Consider the following 19,956-nt stretch of genomic DNA (forward strand, 5'->3'; position numbering starts at 1 on the left):
GTGAGAGAAATGAAGGTGGGGGAGGCCATCTCTTCCTTGCTTATGCTGCTGCTCAGTAGACAAGTTGCAGGGCCAGCTCTCCAATGCGCACACCCTGAGGGCTGCTTCAGCCATGCCCTCACCATCAGTTCACCCCTACTGTGATGCCCAGCAAGGTGCAGGACCTGCTCTACTGAATGCTACAGCAGGTGAGGGGCAAGGCCAGTTCTCCCGACGTCATGACCTTGGGGCCAGCTCTCCCATGATGCCCAGGAGACAGATAGGGACAGTTCTGCACAGACCTCAGATATCAACATGGGCCTGCCTAGGCATCAGCCCAAAGCAGGGTCGTCTGCCTGGCCTTTGGTTGTAACATACCCCTACGGTAACAGACCTTGGTTTTCCGGAGGAAGGAGAATAGTCTTAGAGACTGACACAATCACACTGGATTTTCTATGTGAGAAAAATGGTTTATTGTGACACAACACAGCAGAAGGAGTAAGAATGACCAAATTACATCTGCATTGAAATATTGAAATCTACCTGTGAGCCATCGAGATTTGGGACCTGGACCTAAAAGTTAAGAAGAACGTGGCGAGCATTCCGTCCAACAGCTGGCACGGTACAGGCAAATTCACCCTTTGATGGGAAGGAAAGGCCCACATAAGGAGGTTTGAATTGAAACCAAAATAGCTTTTGTTGGGCCCAATAAAATGCAAAGATGTAACTAAACAAATGAATATTGAACCCATTCTGTATGCCCTTGTGGTTAGCTATGAGGGCAGAGGTGAAACAGATGCTGGATCAAGGGATGGAGGCTCAGCAGCAGGGGGTGGCACAGCACATGGGGCGGGGGCAGGTGGAGATGACACAGGTGGGGCGGTAGCAAGTGGTTTGGCAGCCGACCTGACCACAGACTGGTCTCAAACAGCAGCAGGGGCGGCAGCAGGGGCGGCAGCAGGTGGGCTGACAGCAGTTGGAGCCACAGCAGCTAGAACCACCACAAGAGGGTTGACAGCAGCTGGAGATGCAGCAGCTGGGGCGGCAGCAGGTGGGCTGGCAGCACACAGACTGGCAGCACTGGGGCCTGCAGCAGCTGGGTCTGCAGCAGCTGGACACACAGCAGCTTGGCCTGCAGCAGGTGGGGTGGCAGCAAGTGGGCTGGCAGCACATAGACTGGCAGCACTGGGGCCTGCAGCAGCTGGACACACAGCAGCTGGGGCGGCAGCAGGTGGGCTGGCAGCACACAGACTGGCAGCACTGGGGCCTGCAGCAGCTGGACACACAGCAGCTGGGCCTGCAGCAGGTGGGCCTGCAGCAGGTGGTCTGGCAGCAGCTAGGCTGGCAGCAGCCTTGGCCACAGCCCTGCTCAGAGCAGACAGAGCCACAACAGGAGCTGACCATGGTGTCGGAGGTGGAGGTTCTGGGTGGGTTTACAAGTGAGTGAGTTTTGAGAAATTGAAGGTTTCCTGATTGGTGTTCTCTTTTATACTCCGCTCAGCAACTGGTGTCACTGTGAGCAAAGCTCCTTTCCTTGTTTTTCTTTCCAGGACATTAATTGGAGTTATTAAGGCATAATTATGCTTGCAAGGTTCAATATTCCAACATGTAGACAAGGCATCATTTTCTCCTTCTGCAGTGTCATGATTCATTGAATGAGGGCATGTGAAATGGCAATGGTGCTTCTATTTCTGCCTGTGTACCTTCTAAACTGGGACTAGCACATGGTAAAATGTGTCACTCTGTGCTTACCTGATAATATTTTTGAGAATGGCTCACAAAATGTTGTCTCCTTTTCTGTGTATAAGCCTCAGCTATTGACTGGTAGAACGCTGACAAAGAAAGAGACAGGAGGAAAAATTCATCCGTGCAATTACTTGTGCACAATTAGGAACAACTATGTTCATAGCTTGCTGTAATGATCGTACTGGTTAGCTTGATATGAGTGTTTTTCAATGCCAACGACTCATTTAAGGGGTCTAGGAATCCTCTCTGTGTATGATATATGAAATGTAAATAGGTTTGATCCATCTTCTGGTAAGCCAGCATGTGCGGCGGCCTCTGCTTTCTATTAAAAGTCTTGTGTGAAGCATCCCTTCTTCAATAATTATGGGTTTGGGACATCCTGCTTGGATAATGAGGGCATAGTAGACTCAGCTCTTTCTCCTGGAAACACTAATGTATGGCATGTTGTTACAAAGGAGATTCCAACAGAGGTTTAAAGCTCTTAAAACCAGGGACCAAATCAAGAGTTATATATATTTACATCCTAGGTACTTTTCAGTGAAAAAGTGAGATCACAGAGACCGTCACTGTTAGTGAGTGCTGGCCATGCTCCAGATTTCTTGCTTCTGCTGTGTGGTTAAGTGGTGAGTGGCCGTGGCCTGAGTTTACTTTTCAAAGAACCCACAAGGCACCCAGTTGCTATAGCTCATGCAGGAATGAGTTAAGGTTGTTGTAGCCTTCAGTAGTCTACAAAGCTGAAAGATTATTCATTTCCATGCCTCTGGTTATCCTGTTTAGTCTTAGAATGTACCTGCTTCGGCTTCTTTCCAGAAAGTTCTTTTGCTTCAAGTCGATCACCACACTCAGCCTTTCTTCCCTAGTGTTTTCCTTGGCATTATTTTATTAGTTTATGGGAGGTCCATCTGCTGCTTTTGCTTGTCTTTGTGCTTGGGATAGCCCTATATGAGCCCAAAGGATGAACCTAAACGTGTTCAATCATCTCATCCCTGACAGTAGACTCTTGACATGAGTAACTATAACAACGCGTTATCACATCATCACCATTCTTGGCGTGACATCAATTTTCATTGACAGCTTGATGGGCTTCAACATCTCCATGGCAACTCACATCTGGGTGTATCAGAGAGAGTGTCCAGAAAACATTAACAAAGCAAGGAGGATCCTGCCTCAGTGTTGGTGACATGCACCATAGCTTGTGGTCCCATACAGAATAAAGGGAGAAAGGCATGGGAGAAGCAGCGTTCATCTCTGCTTCCTGACTGCAGATGCAACGTGACCAGCAACTTCACACCCTCACCGCGTGTCTTTCCCATCATAATGGACCCAAGCTTACACTCTTCCTTAAAAGGTCTTCCTTAAGCTGTGTTTGCAGGTATGAAAAAAAAACCTTGAAATTGGTTACACATACCATGTTTGTTCTTATAGTCCAAAAATTTACTTCAAAATTTTAGTTGTTTTACAACTATGTAAATTATTTTTGGGTTGCAAAATAATTTTTACAAAATGAGACATCCAAGGAAGTCTTGGTTCTGTCTTCTCTGCACGCACTCTCTCTCTCATTTATGAATAGAACTTGCTTTTGATTGACACATGCTATTTGTGCATATTTATGAGGTACAGTGCGATTTCTTGGCTCCTGTGTATTTTGGTTAGTGGTTAACTCAGACTAATTGGCATATTTACCAACTAAAATGTTTAACTTTTTTTTTAATTGAAGGGTGTCTTCACATGATTGTTTTGTTGTAAGTTCACGTTTACTGCCATCTCTGTTTGATAACTGGTCTTATTCTGTGCACACTTTGTTGCAGCTTGCTTTGGTTTGCTCTATGCACCACAGCAGTGGCATCCTATTGTGTGTTCTACAGTAGTGGCTCCAGATTTTTCTCACTGCGTTTTGGCTATACAGGACCCAATTTTGTGTATACAATATAGTCTATTTGGCTAGTCTTTTGCTCAGAAATATTTGGGTTATTCCAGGTTTTTGTTATAAAAGTGATACTCTATATTTGCGAACAATGAGTATAAGCTCTGCCTTCAGATTATTTAATTATTTCAAATCCATTCAACCTTCCTTTGTGTTCTATCTCTAGATGCACAGTATATTGACTTTCATTCTGACCTTGTGTTGCCTAGAGCTGTGGTTCTCAACCTTCCTAATGCTGTGACCCTTTGATACGATTCCTCATGTCTTCATGTTCCCCCAATCACACAAAATTATCTTTGCTGTTGCTTCATAACTGCAATTTTGCTACTGTTTTGAACTGTAATGTAAGTAGTTGTGTTTTCTAATGCTCTTCAGTGACGACTGTAAAAAAGTCATTTAACTCACAATGTGGTCGCGACCCACAGGCTGAGAATCACAACAACCATTCTAGTGTTTCAGCTTTGAGGTTTTGCTCTATTATATATTTTTATCACTATCAGCATAATGGTGCATCTCACTTTGTTTCCTTAGATTCAGCCCATTTAGTTTTTATCCTAAGCAAGTTGCTAAGGGTTTATCTCCATTCTGTCCCTTATCTGTGGCCTGCACTTCTGGCTTCCTCTCCAAACTATGAGATTTCAGAATCTTATAGAATGGAAAGGTAGGACATGCCATTAGTAAAAATATTGTTTGGGGGGGGAATATTTCCCATTTTTATCTAAAGTAGAACCCTAAAGTTTAAATTTCTTCTTCTACCATCCTCCATATCCCACTTGATTGACAGAATGACCACAAATACTACGTACAAACTGTAGAGGACAAAGGCTTTATGTTTTACTTGTTTTATTATGGTTTCATTTCATTTTTGTGTATATGGGTATTCTGGCAGCCCTTATGTCTGTGAACTATGTGTGCACCTAGTGCCCACAGAGGCCAGAAGAGAAGGTGTTGGATTCCCAGCAACTGGAGTTACAGTTGGTTGTGAGCCACCACGTGGGTGCTGGGAATCAAGCCCAGGCTCTCTGGAAGAGCAGCCCATGCTCTTCAATTACCACTGAGACCATGTCTCCACTCCTGGTCTCCACCCCTGGAACAAACCTGGAAGGGGCAACACATCAGCACTTATTGAGGGGGAAACTGCCACCATGAGGTAGATCAGGGAGCTAGTCTCCTGTATGCCAGCTCCTGTGGTTGCCTCATCACTTAGGATGAGCTGGGTGCTGGAAACATTCAGTAAATGTATGAAGAGACTGGAATCGGAGAGGACCAACAGCAACACACTTCACATGTCTAAGGGACACAGAAACACTCCCCAGGAGCCCTGTGGGACTTTCCCATGTGGACACGCAGCCTGCTGTTGGCCACAGTTTACAATAGACTACGTTTTGCTTGTGTGTTTTTCTGACAACATCTCCTCCCTCCACTAGGTGACATTTTCATCCTTGGACTGTACTTGGATTTGAAAACTTTCTATCAAAAGTAAAGGTGAGTCACGGATAAAACCCTCCTCTGCTATTTCAAATACATTTTAATCTTATACTGGGCTATGCCTGCTGTATTCCTTTTAAACTAATATGTGAGGTTAGCGCACAAACTAGTGAGTTTCATCTTGGAGTCTTTACACACGTGTGTCCATGTACTTTGTTTGCACAGTGAAGCCTCACTCCACATGGAGCCGGAAGTGGTACAGGCTTGCAGCCTCTGGATCCCAAAGATGCAGGCGGCCTGGGATGAAGGGTGAGAAGAACAAATCGTGTTTCTCATGCTCTTGCATTCCATGGAGTCCTGCAATTGTCGCTACTTTCCCCAGCTTTTCTTTTTCTTTTTTTCTTTTTTTTCCCCAAACTGACTCATGGTGTTAGGTAGTTTGACTATGAAATAGCAAGATACCTGGGGAAAATGTCAGGCAGTGACAAATGGAAGCTTTAATTACAAAACAAAAAAATTTTTTTTCCTTGTATGCTCTGTAGGTAAAAATACACTTGCAGTGTGTGTGTGTGTAGTTGTGTGTGGGTGTGTTGGGAGGAGAAGATGGAGGAGAAAGAGAGAGAGGCGGCGAAGAGAGAGCGAGAGGCGAGAGAGAGTAGAAGAGAGAAGAGAAGAGAGAGAAGAGAGAAAGAAAGAAGGCAGAAGCGGAGGAGAGAGGGATGAGCAGTAGGAAGGAGAGGAGAGAAGATCATAGAAAGAGATGAGAGAGAGAGGACGATACGAGAGACGGACGAGAGTAGAGAGGGAGAACGATTGAGACGAGAGGACTCCAGTAGGTCTAATCTCTGATGTCATTTCTCTCAGGGTCTTGCACATTTTCATTTTGTTTAAACATGGGTGGCATTCCCTGAGACCTGTGGGTTTCCCGTTTGGCTAACCTGCTAGGGCCAGATCAAACAAGGGACTCACTCATTCTGTCTCCCCAACACTGAATTTACGAACATGTCCCACCACAACTGAACTGGTTGATTGATTGATTGATTGATTGATTGATTATCATCCCAACCCCCTCCCTCCTCTGCTCCCAGCCCCACCCTACACACCCCTCCTACCATTCTCTTCTCTCCTTCTTCTTAGAGAACGGGAGGCTCACAATGGGTATCAACCCACCTTGGCATTTTAAGTCCCAGCAGGATTAAGTACATCCTCTCCCAGTGAGGCCTGGCAAGACAGCCCGAAGGGGAAGAGGATCCATCGGGCAAGCAACAGAGTTCTGAGAAAGCGCCTACGCTCACACTAAAAGCGGCCCCAGTGGCGTGAGCAGTGGCTGTACATCTACTCCGTATGTGTAAGGCATCTCTGCCCAGTCCATGCTTGCTCTCTGATTGCACCCCTGGATTTTTACATCGGTTCTGACTCTAGAACTCAGACCCTCATGCTTTACTTCACGTGCTTCGCTGGCAGAACTTTCTTACAACCTCCCACACACACTTGTTAAAGAAGAGCAGACACTATCTTAAAAGAGTAACAGTTACACTGAGTTTTTATTGCATAGAAATGTGAGGTATCCTTTGGTCCACAAGTGTATTAGGTTACTGCAACTACAAAGTCCCGTGGGGAGGGCACATGAAGAAGTACTTTTTCAGTTGTCTGCTGGCTGAATAAAATCTGTTGCCCCAGTGAGATCCAGATTTCAGACACCATCCACAGTCTGGCTAAATTATCAAACCACTTGGTGTGTTTCCAGTTGAAACACATGCACAAAAGATCTGAATTTATAGAGAGGAAAGTGGATCCATGCAAGAGGCTCAGCAGCAGGGGGTGGCACAGCACATGGGGCGGGGGCAGGTGGAGATGACACAGGTGGGGCGGTAGCAAGTGGTTTGGGCACGACCGACCACAGACTGGTCTCAAACACAGCAGGGGCGGCAAGGAAGCCCAGGGAGGGCGGCAGCAGGTGGCGCTGACAGCATGGAGCCACACAGCTAGACCACCACAAGAGGGTTGACAGCAGCTGGAGATGCAGCAGCTGGGGGCGGCAGCAGGTGGCTGGCAGCACACAGACTGGCAGCACTGGGGCCTGCAGCAGCTGGGTCGGCAAGCAGTGGACACACAGCAGCTTGGCCTGCAGCAGGTGGGGTGGCAGCAAGTGGGGCTGCAGCACATAGACTGACAGCATGGGGTCGCAGCAGCTGGGTCTGCAGCAGCTGGACACACACAGCACTGGGCGGCAGCAGGTGGTCCTGCAGCAGGTGGGCTGGCAGCACACAGACTGGCAGCACTGGGGCCTGCAGCAGCTGGACACACAGCAGCTGGGCCTGCAGCAGGTGGGCCTGCAGCAGGTGGGGCGGCAGCAGGTGGGCTGGCAGCAGCTGGGCTGGCAGCAGCCTTGGCCACAGCCCTCCTCAGAGCAGACAGAGCCACAACAGGAGTTGACCATGGTGTCGGAGGTGGAGGTTCTGATTAGGATGGGAGTGAGTGTAGTGAATCTGAAAATCCTCATTCTGCGCATCCCCTTTTATACTCTGCTGAAAATGCTGTGACCACAGCCTAGAGGATTTCCTAGTTGTTTTTCTTTTCCCTGGAGAAATAGTCATCATTACACCAGACCATTGGTTTTCCTTTTTACATACTTGAGGAAAAGACTTGGATTTCCTTGTGCATTAAGGTTATTTAGTCTGGTCTTTGTCAGGGAATTACCCTCCCTGCTTCCTTGTTTGTCCATGGGTGGGTTCATCCCATGGAGTCTGTTGCTGGTGTATGCCTGTGGTTTGTGTATCACTCATGATGCTATTTAAGCCAATTTGTCTTGTGATGCTCACATCCCTTTTGATGTCTAAAGAGAAACACAATTATAGTAGGGAGATGGGGAGGAAAGCTTATCTTTGTGAGATAGCCCCCTGTGAGCTATGAGGAAGGGAGTCTTGTCTGTGAATCATGAATGACCATTAGATGGTGTGCTGTCCAGACTACTCCAAGGTTTGCAGCAGAAACAAGACTTCCTTTAGCCAGTTTCAAACTGGCATTAATGACTCACTGTCTTAAATATGGAAAGGCACTTTGTGCCACCTTGGCCACCTTGAAGGGACTCTCACTGGCCCAGCAGGGAACCACCTGAACACCAAAACAGTGACAGCAATGGACTGCCACACAAGTAAAATTTAAAAAAAAAAAAACCAGGCAATCTAAGAGAGCAATCAAAAGAAGTAAAGATCTAGTCACAACAGTGGAATGATGCTTAGTTAAATCATGGCTTTGACTAGGAACATGATATTCATATATTTTGAAATATGTCTTTATCAATAATTTGTTCATTTAAAAATGGAAAACTACTAACTCACTGGGAACAAACTCTTAATCTATGGGGTGATCAAAATGGGTTGCAGGCTGTGTGGATGGTGGCTCTGGGGGTAAAAGCCAATTTGCTCTACTGCTGGAGGGCCTGACTAAGGCCAACACAAGCTGTTCCAAGCATGGTGGCTTGCACTTGTTATCTCAGTACTGGGGAGGCAGAGAGAACCAGTCAGGCCAGTGACTGATTTTTCTCTCAAAAAGAGTGGTGGACGGAGCCTGAGGCATGGCATCTGAGGTTGACCTCATCCCCACAAGCATAAGCATACACTTCCATCTGTACACACATGGGTGGGCAGGCACATACACACAATACACTCATGTACATGCACACACACACACACACACACACACACACACACACACACACCATAAATGCAGTCACTTTCTGAGAAGACACCTTGTTTATTATTCCTGTAAGTGGCATAACATACCTATAGGAAAACATTAAAAAAAAAAAAAAAAGGCTGAGTAATTCTCCACACAAACATGTGCTCCCCTGTTAACATAAGTGAGTAGGATGAGTAATGTATTTAAGATTAATAGGAAACCAAAGAGCATTTGTGGCACTATGGAAAGGAATGTGTAGGTAGGCTAAAATCCCTCTTTAGGTTATGAAACAGAGTAAAGAATATTTGGATCTGGAACGCATTAGACAATAGACAATAGTATTCTTTAAACACAATTTAATGTAGATGAAGCTCTAGGGCAGTTAATAAAAAATCCCTATCCCAATAACAGATAGGAGATGGGGATGGGGCCGTGACCTCATGGGTCTGTACAGTGATATAACCAACACTTAAATTCTTAATGTCTACAAAAAAGTATTATTCTGGAGGGAAAATACAGGGGTCAGACAAAGGTAGACAGAAAGCAGCAGCAGGTGTTGTTGTTGTTTTTCAGGAGTGAGTTTTTCAGGAGAAAAGAGGAGTCTGTGCTAGAGTAGGTTGGTGAGTCCCAGTTGGACATGTTAGCCAGTGTAGCCAAATAATAAATTTTTATTGCTGGACATTGGCCTTTAGTTTTAGGAATGAGCCAGTGGCTATAAGGGAACGGATTGGAGGCTTAGGGATGTGATATAACAGTTTTTAGCAAGGGAAAGAGAAGGATAAAGAGCAAAACCTGTCGGTGTCACATTTGCCATGCTTGGGCCTGCCAGAGAGCACTTCTTGCCCTTCTTTTTGTTTTATTATTGGGGCACTGGGTGCTGAGCTCTCTGGCTGCTTCCTGATGATATTGGGATGTTGTTCTTAGGGATCCAAGGAAGCTGGAATGTTGGCCCAAGGTGCAGCGTGTTAGGCTTGTGTCAGTTGATGTCCAGGCTCTGCGGAACCATCTGGGGCTAGGGAAGCAAGGAAGCATTGGAGCAGTGTGTGGAGCAGAATCAGTTTGGGGTTAGACACTATTGGCAGGGGGCATTCGAATGCAGTTCCAGAGCAACAGTCTGGGGCTGGTGGAGTTGGGAATGGTTCAGTTATTTGAATAATTTTGGCAACTACGAATAAAGGTAAGTTACTGGGCTTTTGGGAACCTTTTTGCTCTTGAGCTGTACACCTTTAACCCCATTTAGCCCATGGTCCAGGTAACTTGGGGACGGCTTCTCAGCACGGAAACATGAGAGACCAGAAGCCCGGACCGGCCCAATGCACCTGTCCGGAAAGCACAGACCTGAGGGATTTAGGTGTTTGGTATGAAACCTTAGTTACTTGTCCCCTACCCTGGAGTCCCTTAGCCCGTTGTGACGGTACCTTTGAGTTGATTTCCTACCCGCTATACACCATGTTTAGCTTATTCCTTTCTATAAAAATCGTTTCTCCCGATATGTTCGCTACTGATAAGCTCTCCACGTGGTAAGCCCGAGTCGTACCCTACTTCATGGCTCGGGGGGGGAATCAGGTGCCCCGTATTGACACTCTCTTCCATCATTCTCGCGTAATACTCTTTCTCTTAGCCTCATCTCCCTTACCAATCCATTCCCTCGACCCCTCAACCCTAACTTCGACTTTCAGCTACCCGCTAGTCCCTTACAATTTTCCTAACTTCTACTCAGTAACCTGCCTACACCTGACGTCTTTAAACTCTCTGCCACCACCTCATCTTGTATGCATACTAAACCTTCGACCCTTCATTCCGGCGTTTACCTCCTGAGACGCGTGGAACCCGACTAACGCGGGTTGTCTACGTGACCGGTGGGGTTCGTTTTGCGCTACTCACCCCGGTTTGCTTTCCACCTCTATAATACCCTCTAACGCCCGTGCTGGGGTGAGCGCGTCGGTAGCCATTTGAGAGCGAGGTTTATGTCCCCGGGTGAAACAGCTTGATGGAACGTAAAAACCTGACCTTGACCCTTGGGTTTGACGGACGGGTTACGGTACTGGAGGTGCTCTCTGGGTTTAGTCGTACGGTTCGTACGCCGCCGTAGAGATGGTGAGCGTCTTGCAGGGCTGCCCCCGGCGTTGCCGGGTGAGTGTTAGGATAAGGAAGCGCTTACGGTGGGATCATAGGGCACACTATCTTTAACAACTGAAAACCTGGGGGGTCACGTCTGGTGTGCATTACCTGCCACGTCAATTGGACCGCTAGGGGGGCCTTCGGGATGCTACTGGCGACCATGACGCTTCATCATTGAGTTTTCTTTCGTTTGAAGGTTTCCGCCTTTGCTCCATTCTCGTGGCCCTGTCTGCTATCCGTTCTTGGACAGCACCTTCGGGTCTGAAGCACCGCCTGATGGTGTAACTTTAGCAGCCATTGGAGCCGCTGGGTGAGGGATGGGTGGTACATGTTAATTGGTGGCTGTTGATTGGTAGTGGTGCTGGAGGGGGGCCATGATGACTCGTGCGATCATCCGAGACGTACGCATGTCACACAACATGGTGGCCATCTGACAGGAAGGAGCTGCCATCTGTATAAAAAGTATAGGCAGAAATATCTAGAGGACCCTCCTTGTATGTGAGAGGGTGCGAAGAGGTCCGTCTAGTGTCTTCCTCTGGACAAGAGTGAAGAGTTGCCCTGGGAATGGTGGGATAAAAAGGATACTGGAGGAGTTGAGGGGATGACAGATATAGAGTGTGAGTGATGAGTTTTTGACAAGAGAAAGGGATTGGGAGCCCTCTGTAAGTTAAGAGTTGAGAGAGAGAGAGAGAGAGAGAGAGAGAGAGAGAGAGAGAGAGAGAGAGAGAAGAGAAAGAGAGGGAGAGAGAGGAGGAGAGAGAGAGGGAGAGGAGGGAAGGGAGCAGAGGAGAGATGAGGAAAAGAAGAGAGAGGGAGAGAGAGAGGAGAGGAGATAAGAGATGAGGAGAGCAGAGCCCCAGAGAGAGAGGAGAAGAGCAGCGCGAGTCGCTAGAGGGGGAGGCGGCCGGAGGGCCGGGACTTGCGTGATTGTGCGGGGCATTAAAGTGTTGGTCGCACCCAGCAATTACACTGTTCGCTTTTCGACGCTCCGCCGAAACCACTTTGTCCTCGTTTGATCTTGGGGAGGTTCAGAATGAAAGCCGAGCAATGGTGTCAATGTAAAGTGACAGGAACAAAGGCGAGTCCTAGAAAGTGTTCCGAGACCTCAGAAGCGTGGTTTGTTTTGTTTTGAAGCGTAAAGATGGAAAGGACTACATAGATTTGGGAGGCGAAGGGCCAGGGATAAAAGGAGAGGGAGAGTAGGGGTTTTGTTGTTGCTGTTGTTGTTTACTTGTTTTTTCCATTTAAAGAATTGTTTGTCATGGGAGGAGGAGGCTCATGGGAGATCCAGAGGCAGCTTGGTATACAGGATGTACTAGGAATGAATACCCTGGGAGTGGAGGAGATTGGCCAGCCCCGGAAAGGAAAGCGGTTTGGATTTTGTTGATGGTAGAGATGAGGAATGGAGATGGATGAGGCAGTCCAAGGTGAGGTGTGTATGGATTGGTGTGGGGGAGAATCCTGGATAAATGAATTGAAGAGAGGAGAAGTGGGCTCCAGAAGATGACAGCTGGTAACCATTGGAGCTGAGGAAACTGAGGAGTGAGGTGGTGTCAGATTGGGCTCTCAGAGAGGGAAGGACTGCAAAAGAGGAGGTCATCTACACACTGAGGCAGGCAGACGGGGGGAAAAGGGAGAGGCCAGGCCAGGTCCATGGCGAGTGCCTGGCTGAAAAGGGGGTGGGGGTGGGGGAGAGGAAGCTGTCATTGAGTCCCTGGGGAAGGGCGGTGCAAGTCAGTTGTCAGGATTGTTGAGTACGGGGTCTGTCCAAGTGAAGGCGAAGAGATCTTGAGAATGACTATCTAGGGGTGTTGGGAAGAAAGCATCTCTAAGGTCTAAGACTAAGACATGAATAGTGATTCCAGGGATATCAGATAGGATGGTGTAAGGGGTGGGGACCACTGGGTGGAGAGAAGCAATGACAGTGGTAATGGAGTGAAGGTCTTGGGCTAGAGGGAGGTTTTGTTAGTTTTTTTTTTTTGACTGTTGATATGGGGGTATTGTAGGGTGAAGAGGTGGGGCATAGAAACCACATGGATTAAAGGGATTGAATGATGTGTTTGAAGCCTGGCTAAGGATAAGGGGTATAGAAGTGTGAAGATGTAGGCGAAGGGATCTTTGAATGTAAGAGGAAGGGGTTTGAGATGTTTAGGGAGACCAGGAGAGAGAGGGGGCTTTGAGATTTTGGAGTGTGTGAGAGTGCACATACAAACAGAGGCCAAAGAAAGGAGGAGGATGTAGGGGTCGCTTTGGAGCTGTTGTTGGGGTAGAAGGTGAAATGTGTATTAGTCTCGGGAAGAGCATCCCTTTTAAGTAAGGGAATAGAATGTGAGACTATGAGCAGAAAGGAAGGGGGGCAAAGGAAATGCCTTTAAAGGAGCAAGTCAAGGGTGGGGAGCTTGGAGGGGTCTGAGGGACTGGCTTTGTACGCATTTCATGAGTGTTGTCCATTTTACGTTATCTGGAGACACCTCAGAATGGCAAGTTTGTCCTCCAGGGAAGGTAGTTTTCCTATGAGTGGATGGGAGCGAAACTGAGAAGCTGAGTGGAAGAATGTGGGGAAGATACTTCTAGAAAGTTGGAGTCTGTGACTCTGCTTCTTCCCACCCAAAAATTAGTCTTCCCAGGGTTTTATGTTTTGGGAAACCGTCATGCATCGGCTTTTTAAAAATGGATTTCCCTCTATGTTTCCATGGCACCTCACTCACTTTGAAGTCCATGCAGATATTTTTGATATTCAAAGAGACGACAGGCTTGAAAGTGTTATCATGACTACTTTGGCAAACTGGCTACATGTAGTTTTAATACTTGGGTTCTATATTATTATATATAATATCATATATTATTGTCATAATTCTTTTTGTCAGTTAAGATATTCTTTTGCTTTTGTTTATCTTTTATTCTTTGTCAGGTTCATTCCAGTGTGTAGTGGGATTTAGTTTCTCTCATTCCCTGTCACCCTGTCTCTTCCCCTCCTCAGACCCAGAGCTGTCTCCTGATTAGCCTGCTTCCTTCTTTCATGCCTTTGTCTGTGGATGTGACCTGCTGAGTGTAAGCAGGGCTGCCTGCAGGAGCATGGCTAGGAGGCTATTTCTTGGAACGTGGGCAACTTATCAGCAACTGTGCCTCTGAAGAAAGTAGGTACCTCTCAGCCCTCATCAGAGAAGCTTCTTTTTGCAGTTGACATGGGCAGTTAATGCAGACTCACAAACACCAAGGTAGAGAATAAGGAACTGTGAGGAACTCAGGCCTAAACAGAACATTTTATCAGGCATGCACGTGTGCAGGCACACACACACACACGCACACACGCACGCACGCACACATACACATGTACACCCACACACATGCACACACTGCTCAGGAAACATTATGAAAAAGAAAGTGAAAGGACTACAAAAGCCAGTGTCTTCTAGACATAGCAGGTTGATGTGCTCATGAACTCCCTGAGACCAACTGTAATGACTTACTTTTTGTAAAAAAAAAAAATTTAATGATTTATTTTATTTTTAATGTGTTCACTTTACATCCTGATTGCAGTCCCTTCCCTTGTTGCCTCCTGGTCCCACTCTCTCTCCCTCCCTCCCTCCTCCCCTTCTCCTCCTCCCCTAGTCCTCAGAAAAGGGGAGTCCCCTTCGCTAACATCTGACTTCAGCCTATCCAGTCTCATTTGGACTACCTGTATCCTCTTCCTCTGTGTCCTGGGAAGGCTGCCCCACCAGGTGGAAATGATCTATGAGTGGGCACCAGAGACCACGTCAGAGGTAGTCCCTACTCACCCTATTATGAGACCCAAAAAGAGACTTGTTGCCTATCTACTACATATGAGCAGAGGTTCTAGGTCCTCACCATGCATGGTCCTTAGTTGGTACATCAGTCTCTGCAGCACCGCCTCCTCCATTGGGATTTGTTGGCTCCATTGATCTCCTTGTGGAGCTCCTGACCCCTCTAGGTCCCTCTATTCCTCAACTCTTCCATAAGACTCCCTGTGCTCCACTCCAGAGTTTGTCTGTGAGTCTCAGCATCTGCTTTGATTTTGAACTCACCATGTTGGAAATCTTCTGAAGCTTTGAGAGCAAGATCAGGAAAGTTTGGGGGCAGTTGTGCTTTGTATATGATTTCCATTTAATGAAGACAGTCACTATAAAGCAACAGATACAAGAGATGTGTTTTTCTGTTTCAATTAAATGAGGTTTATTTAGAAGTAGCAGTGACAAGGTACAGAAATTTCATAGTTAAAGGGAAAAACAAGATGGCACCATGAGACTTTCAGCTCTGAAGGTTTGATCTAACTCTATAGGTGCTGAACGTATTTCCATGTGTGAGTCGAGAAGCCCTGCACTCTTACTAATTTCTTTTTAAAACATTTTGTATGAATTATTTCAGAATTTCATACATGCATGCAATGTATTTGATCATTTTAACACCCTCATTCCTCTCTCATAACTCCTTCAAGATCCACTCCCACCCTCCTCTATATTAATTCCTTACCCTCCAGTTCCACATTTTGTCATGAGATGACATAGAAGTTACCAGAGGCAGCTTTCCTAAGTCTGGGGTATAAACACCCAATCAAAAGGAAAGGCCTCTCTCAAGATGGTTATGAGGTACACAAGGTGTATTTTCATAACAAAGGATGTAGGGAAAAGTGGGCATGTCCAGGAAAGGTCTCAGCAGCAAGGTGTAGCACAGCACATGGGGCGGGGGCAAGTGGAGATGACACAGGTGGGGCGGTAGCAAGTGCTGTGGCAGCAGACCTGACCACAGACTGGTCTCAAACAGCAGCAGGGGCGGCAACAGGGGCGGCAGCAGGTGGGCTGACAGCAGCTGGAGCCACAGCAGCTAGAACCACCACAGGAAGGTTGACAGCAGCTGGAGATACAACAGCTTGGCCTGCAGCAGCTGGGGCGACAGCAGGTGGGTTGGCAGCACACAGACTGACAACAGCTGGGTCTGCAGCAGCTGGGGCGGCAGCAGCTGGACACACAGCAACTGGGGCGACAGCAGGTGGGCTGGCAGCACACAGACTGGCAGCACTGGGGCCTGCAGCAGCTGGGTCTGCAGCAGCTGGACACACAGCAGCTGGGGCGGCAGCAGGTGGTCCTGCAGCAGGTGGGCTGGCAGCAGGTGGGCTGGCAGCAGTCTTGGCCACAGCCCTGCTCAGAGCAGACAGAGCCACAACAGGAGCTGACCATGGTGTTGGAGGTGGAGATCCTGGGTGGGTTTACAAGTGAGTGAGTTTTATGTTTTGGAGTCTCCTTGCTGTAGGTCTCCTTTTATACTCAGCTAAGTCGTTTCTGTAATTATGAAAATAAATACTATTTCCTTGTTTTTGTTTATATGATACAAATGTCACTTAGTAAGTTGTAGTATTCTAGTAATTACTACCACTGTGTAGGAAATAATTACTTCACTTTTCTCGTGCTTCCTGGTATTCTCCATGAATCATCTCTTGAATTTTCCCCTTACTTGGAGTATTACATGCCCTCAGTCCCTGCTTGTCATATGACATGTGAGAGTCATCATCTGTGCTGCAGTTGTCATCCTAACATGATTTCAAGAGAGCTTCTGAGAGATTTGGAATTTGCACTGGATAAATGCTGCTTTCAGTCAGGTGTACCCACTGGAATGAAAACAGGAAGTAAGCTGCCCTTTTGTCAAGTGTGGGAATTCAGGTTGCCTAGGACCCATGTATGCATCCTAGATACTCACTGAGCTAGTGAAATTCTTAGGACATTCCACCATGTGGTCAGTCTCAGGACCCCTGTGCACTGAGAAATGTGTTGAAGGATTATTAGTACTTAATATTGAATTAGCATTTTAGTAATATCAGCGGTTACTCCTTAACCAGCTTTATACCCAAATAACCACCCAGAGAGACCAGGATCTATTTAATTAGCCTATAGCACAAAGATGTGCAATAAATACTCCATCCTAAACCTCCATGCTAGTATAGCTTCTTCCCATTCAGATTTCCCACATTATACTTGCTTTTACATCATCTCCTAGGCCCAGTTCATTTCTCTTGATGTTGCCTGGTCTTCTCCTCATGGCTTCATCCTCTTCTTCCTTCCCTTTCTTCTCCTCTCCCTTGATCAGGATGTCCTACCCTATTCTCTGTTATTGCTCAGCACTGGCTAGCTTGTTTTATTGGCAATACAGAGAGGAAATGGTGACATGCTCACACAAACTTGAAACAGGAGATACTTAGAATAAACATCACAATGTGATGTCCTGATTGAGACCAGAGAGTGAAGTTGACAAACCAACAGTTGAATGAACAAGGGTAAACTGTACGCAGTCCACAAGAGCATTGTGCCAATAGAAACAGCTAAGAAGGACTCAGTATTTTAATGCTTCACAGATCTGTGGGGTTGAGATATGTTTTTAGAGTTGTCTCCAGGCTGAGATATAATAATATACCCAATAGTTTAAAATGTATTTTCTGGAACATTAAAGCCTTCTCATTGCTGTGCTTTATTGACGGTCTACCAAATATTTTCATATGTTCTAGAAGTTTTGTAATCTGGTTTGTGCTTAATTTTTATAAACATTTAGACGAATACAAGACTTATTCCCAACCTTACATGTGCTTATAGAGGAATTACATAAATTACATGCATAGAATTTATACCAGACACCAGAATTCCAGACAAATGCTGCTTTCAACCTTGGTGTGATGGTTTGAATAGCACTGGCCTTCATAGACTCATGTGTATGAATGCTTGGCCCACAGGGAGTGACACTAGTAAGAGGCATGGCTTTGTTGGGGGTAGTATGTCACTAGGGGTGGGCTTTGAGGTCTTCTGTGCTCAAGATACCCCCAGTGTGGTTCACAGTCTCCTTCTGCTGCCTGCTATCAAGATGTAGAGCTCTCAGCTCTTTCTCCAGCACCATGTCTGCCTGCACACTGCCGTGTTTCCCACCATGGCTATAATGGACTAAACCTCTACAACTGTAAGCCAGCCCCCCAAATTAAATGTTTTCTTTTATAAGAGTTGCAGGCCATGGTGTCTATTCACAGCAATCAAACCCTAGCTAAGACACTTGGAAGGAGAAGCTTCTCAATAATGGGTGACAGTTAATGCAATGACTCATAGCTCCAAATAGCACATTCATATTACCACATCCAAGCCCCAAGGAACATCCTGGAAGAGGAGATGGAGAGAATGCGGACAGCTGAAAGAAGGAATGGAGGACTATAGTCACTGTCTTCTGTACATGACATAGCTGTTGCACTCATGAACCCACAGTGGCCATGATTACCTGCACAAGCCTCATACAGCCCACTGTGGATGGGGGAAGGGCATCATGAGGCCTCACCCCTCCCTAAAGAGCCACTCATATTTAAAGGCTGCTGGAGGAGGCAGAGTCATTTTCTGTTAGTGGCATAACCATTGACGAGTTTTCCATGCTCCCGTAAATAACCTCCACACTCACGCTTACGCAAGCCACCCTAATGAAGCTCAGTGGTGGGTCACAAAAACAGATAAGACACTATGAGGGGCACTGAGGAAGAAAGAAGCATCAGGTTAGTGGGTGTAGGTGGATATAAGAAGGGACAACAAACAGTGAACATATGATCAAAATACAGCTAGATCTGTATGAAAGTATTAAAGAATAAATAAAAAGTTAATAATGCATGGGTCTGACTTAGGTCCCCTGCATAGATGTTATGGTTGTTTAGCTGGGTTTTATTATGGGACTGCTAACAGTGGGAGTAGGAGGGCATCTCTGACTCTTTTGCCTGCTCTTGGGACCCTTTTTCTATGAGGATGCCTTGTCTGGCCTGGATGTGTGGGCTTATGCTTAGTCTTGTTGTAACTTGTTATGCTGTGTTCAGTTGATATCCCTGGGAGGCCTGCTATTTTCTGAAGGAGAAGTGCATCTGGAGGAGAGGGGAGGTATGTATGGGGCAGGGACTAGGAGGAGAGGAAGGAGGGAAACTATGGTCTGGACATAATATATGAAAGAATAAAAACAAACAACAAAGTAATGAGGTTCAAAGCAAAGATTCATATTATGATGTGATCTTTTCTGGTGCTACAAGAATTTAGGTTTAAAGTTACTTAAGGTGCCAGTATATTGCTCATCTGACTACCACAGGTAGTCAGACAATTTCCCACAGACACGCCCAAAAGCCAATTTGATCTAGATAGTCCCTCATGCAGATTGTCTTCCTAGATGATTCTAGACTAGAGTATAAAGTTGACAATTAAAATTGATCATTATAGCCACCACTAAAAGAAGAATAAATTAAAAAATATTATTCTGGTATATCTCTGGAATTGATTTTCAGTCCACTAATAATTTTCATGCACCTGTGTCACAGCAGTTAATGTATAGAATTAACTTGCTTGTGATGGTTTTCAAATCCAGTCTGCTGTTATGGCAACATACTAGTGAACTCAAAATAATATGGGCAAAAATTAGAAGCACAGTAAGGCCCTTGCCCTGAGAATGTGACTGGCCTCCGGCCTGGCTCTACCCACACAGCAGTTTCTCTAGGATTACAATTCTTGTAAAGTCTTACACATTAGGGCTAGTGAAGTAACTATAGGAACCACATTGCTTGTTGACAGAGAATATTTCATTAATCTTCAGGAGCTGTCTTTGTTACATTCTGACTACTCTAGAGAAAAAGGATTTATGGAGGATTAAAATTCCCTTTTCAGAGAGGATGCCAAGATGGCAGTGCCTAATGAGTACAGTGTCTAGGTTTCTGGAGCTCAGTGACTGTGGAACAAGTGAGTGGCATGCTTCTGGCTGCAAAATGCCAACATCTGTGTTTTCCCCAGAGAACACTGGGACTATCCACTTTCCTGAGGAGGACACCCCCAAGCTACAGGGACACAAAGTTCCAGCCTCCTGCCCCCATCCCCACTCCCAGTGCTACCCACTATACCAAGGAGGTCTCCTGGGCTCTAGGGACATAGGATTCCAATGCTCCTCTCTCCCAACCCAAGCATTATCTGCCTTCCTGAGGAGGGCTCCAAGGCTCCAGAGGCACACTTCCTGATGAGACCTGCCAGGACCTCAGGGACATACAGTTCTAGCCTCTAACTCACAGACTTACC

At 46.3% G+C, this 19,956-nt stretch overlaps 1 protein-coding gene and 1 pseudogene across 2 annotated transcripts; both read right to left on the reverse strand.

Annotated features, from left to right (window-relative positions):
• Nucleotides 1-702: 702 nt before the first annotated feature.
• Nucleotides 703-16,074, reverse strand: LOC127200367 (keratin-associated protein 4-8-like). Of its 2 annotated transcripts, XM_051158567.1 has the most exons (2): nucleotides 15,637-16,074; nucleotides 703-885 (listed from the first exon to the last, which is right to left on the reverse strand). In XM_051158567.1, the coding sequence occupies exons 1-2, from the start codon at nucleotides 16,072-16,074 to the stop codon at nucleotides 799-801; spliced, it is 525 nt and encodes a 174-aa protein (XP_051014524.1). In that variant the 3' UTR covers nucleotides 703-798. The 2 variants fall into 2 exon arrangements, with proteins under 2 accessions (XP_051014524.1, XP_051014523.1); XM_051158566.1 differs by lacking the exon at nucleotides 15,637-16,074 and having other exon boundaries at nucleotides 703-1,417.
• LOC127200368 (keratin-associated protein 4-7-like) lies at nucleotides 6,712-7,517 on the reverse strand (annotated as a pseudogene).
• Nucleotides 16,075-19,956: the final 3,882 nt, after the last annotated feature.

The sequence above is a fragment of the Acomys russatus genome, chromosome 16 (assembly GCF_903995435.1).
Source record: "Acomys russatus chromosome 16, mAcoRus1.1, whole genome shotgun sequence".
Classification (NCBI taxonomy): domain Eukaryota; kingdom Metazoa; phylum Chordata; class Mammalia; order Rodentia; family Muridae; genus Acomys; species Acomys russatus.

Coding starts and splice junctions, on each gene's coding strand:
- LOC127200367 (XM_051158566.1), bottom strand. CDS start 1,383: ATGGTCAGCTCCTGTTGTGGCTCTGTCTGCTCTGAGCAGGGCTGTGGC.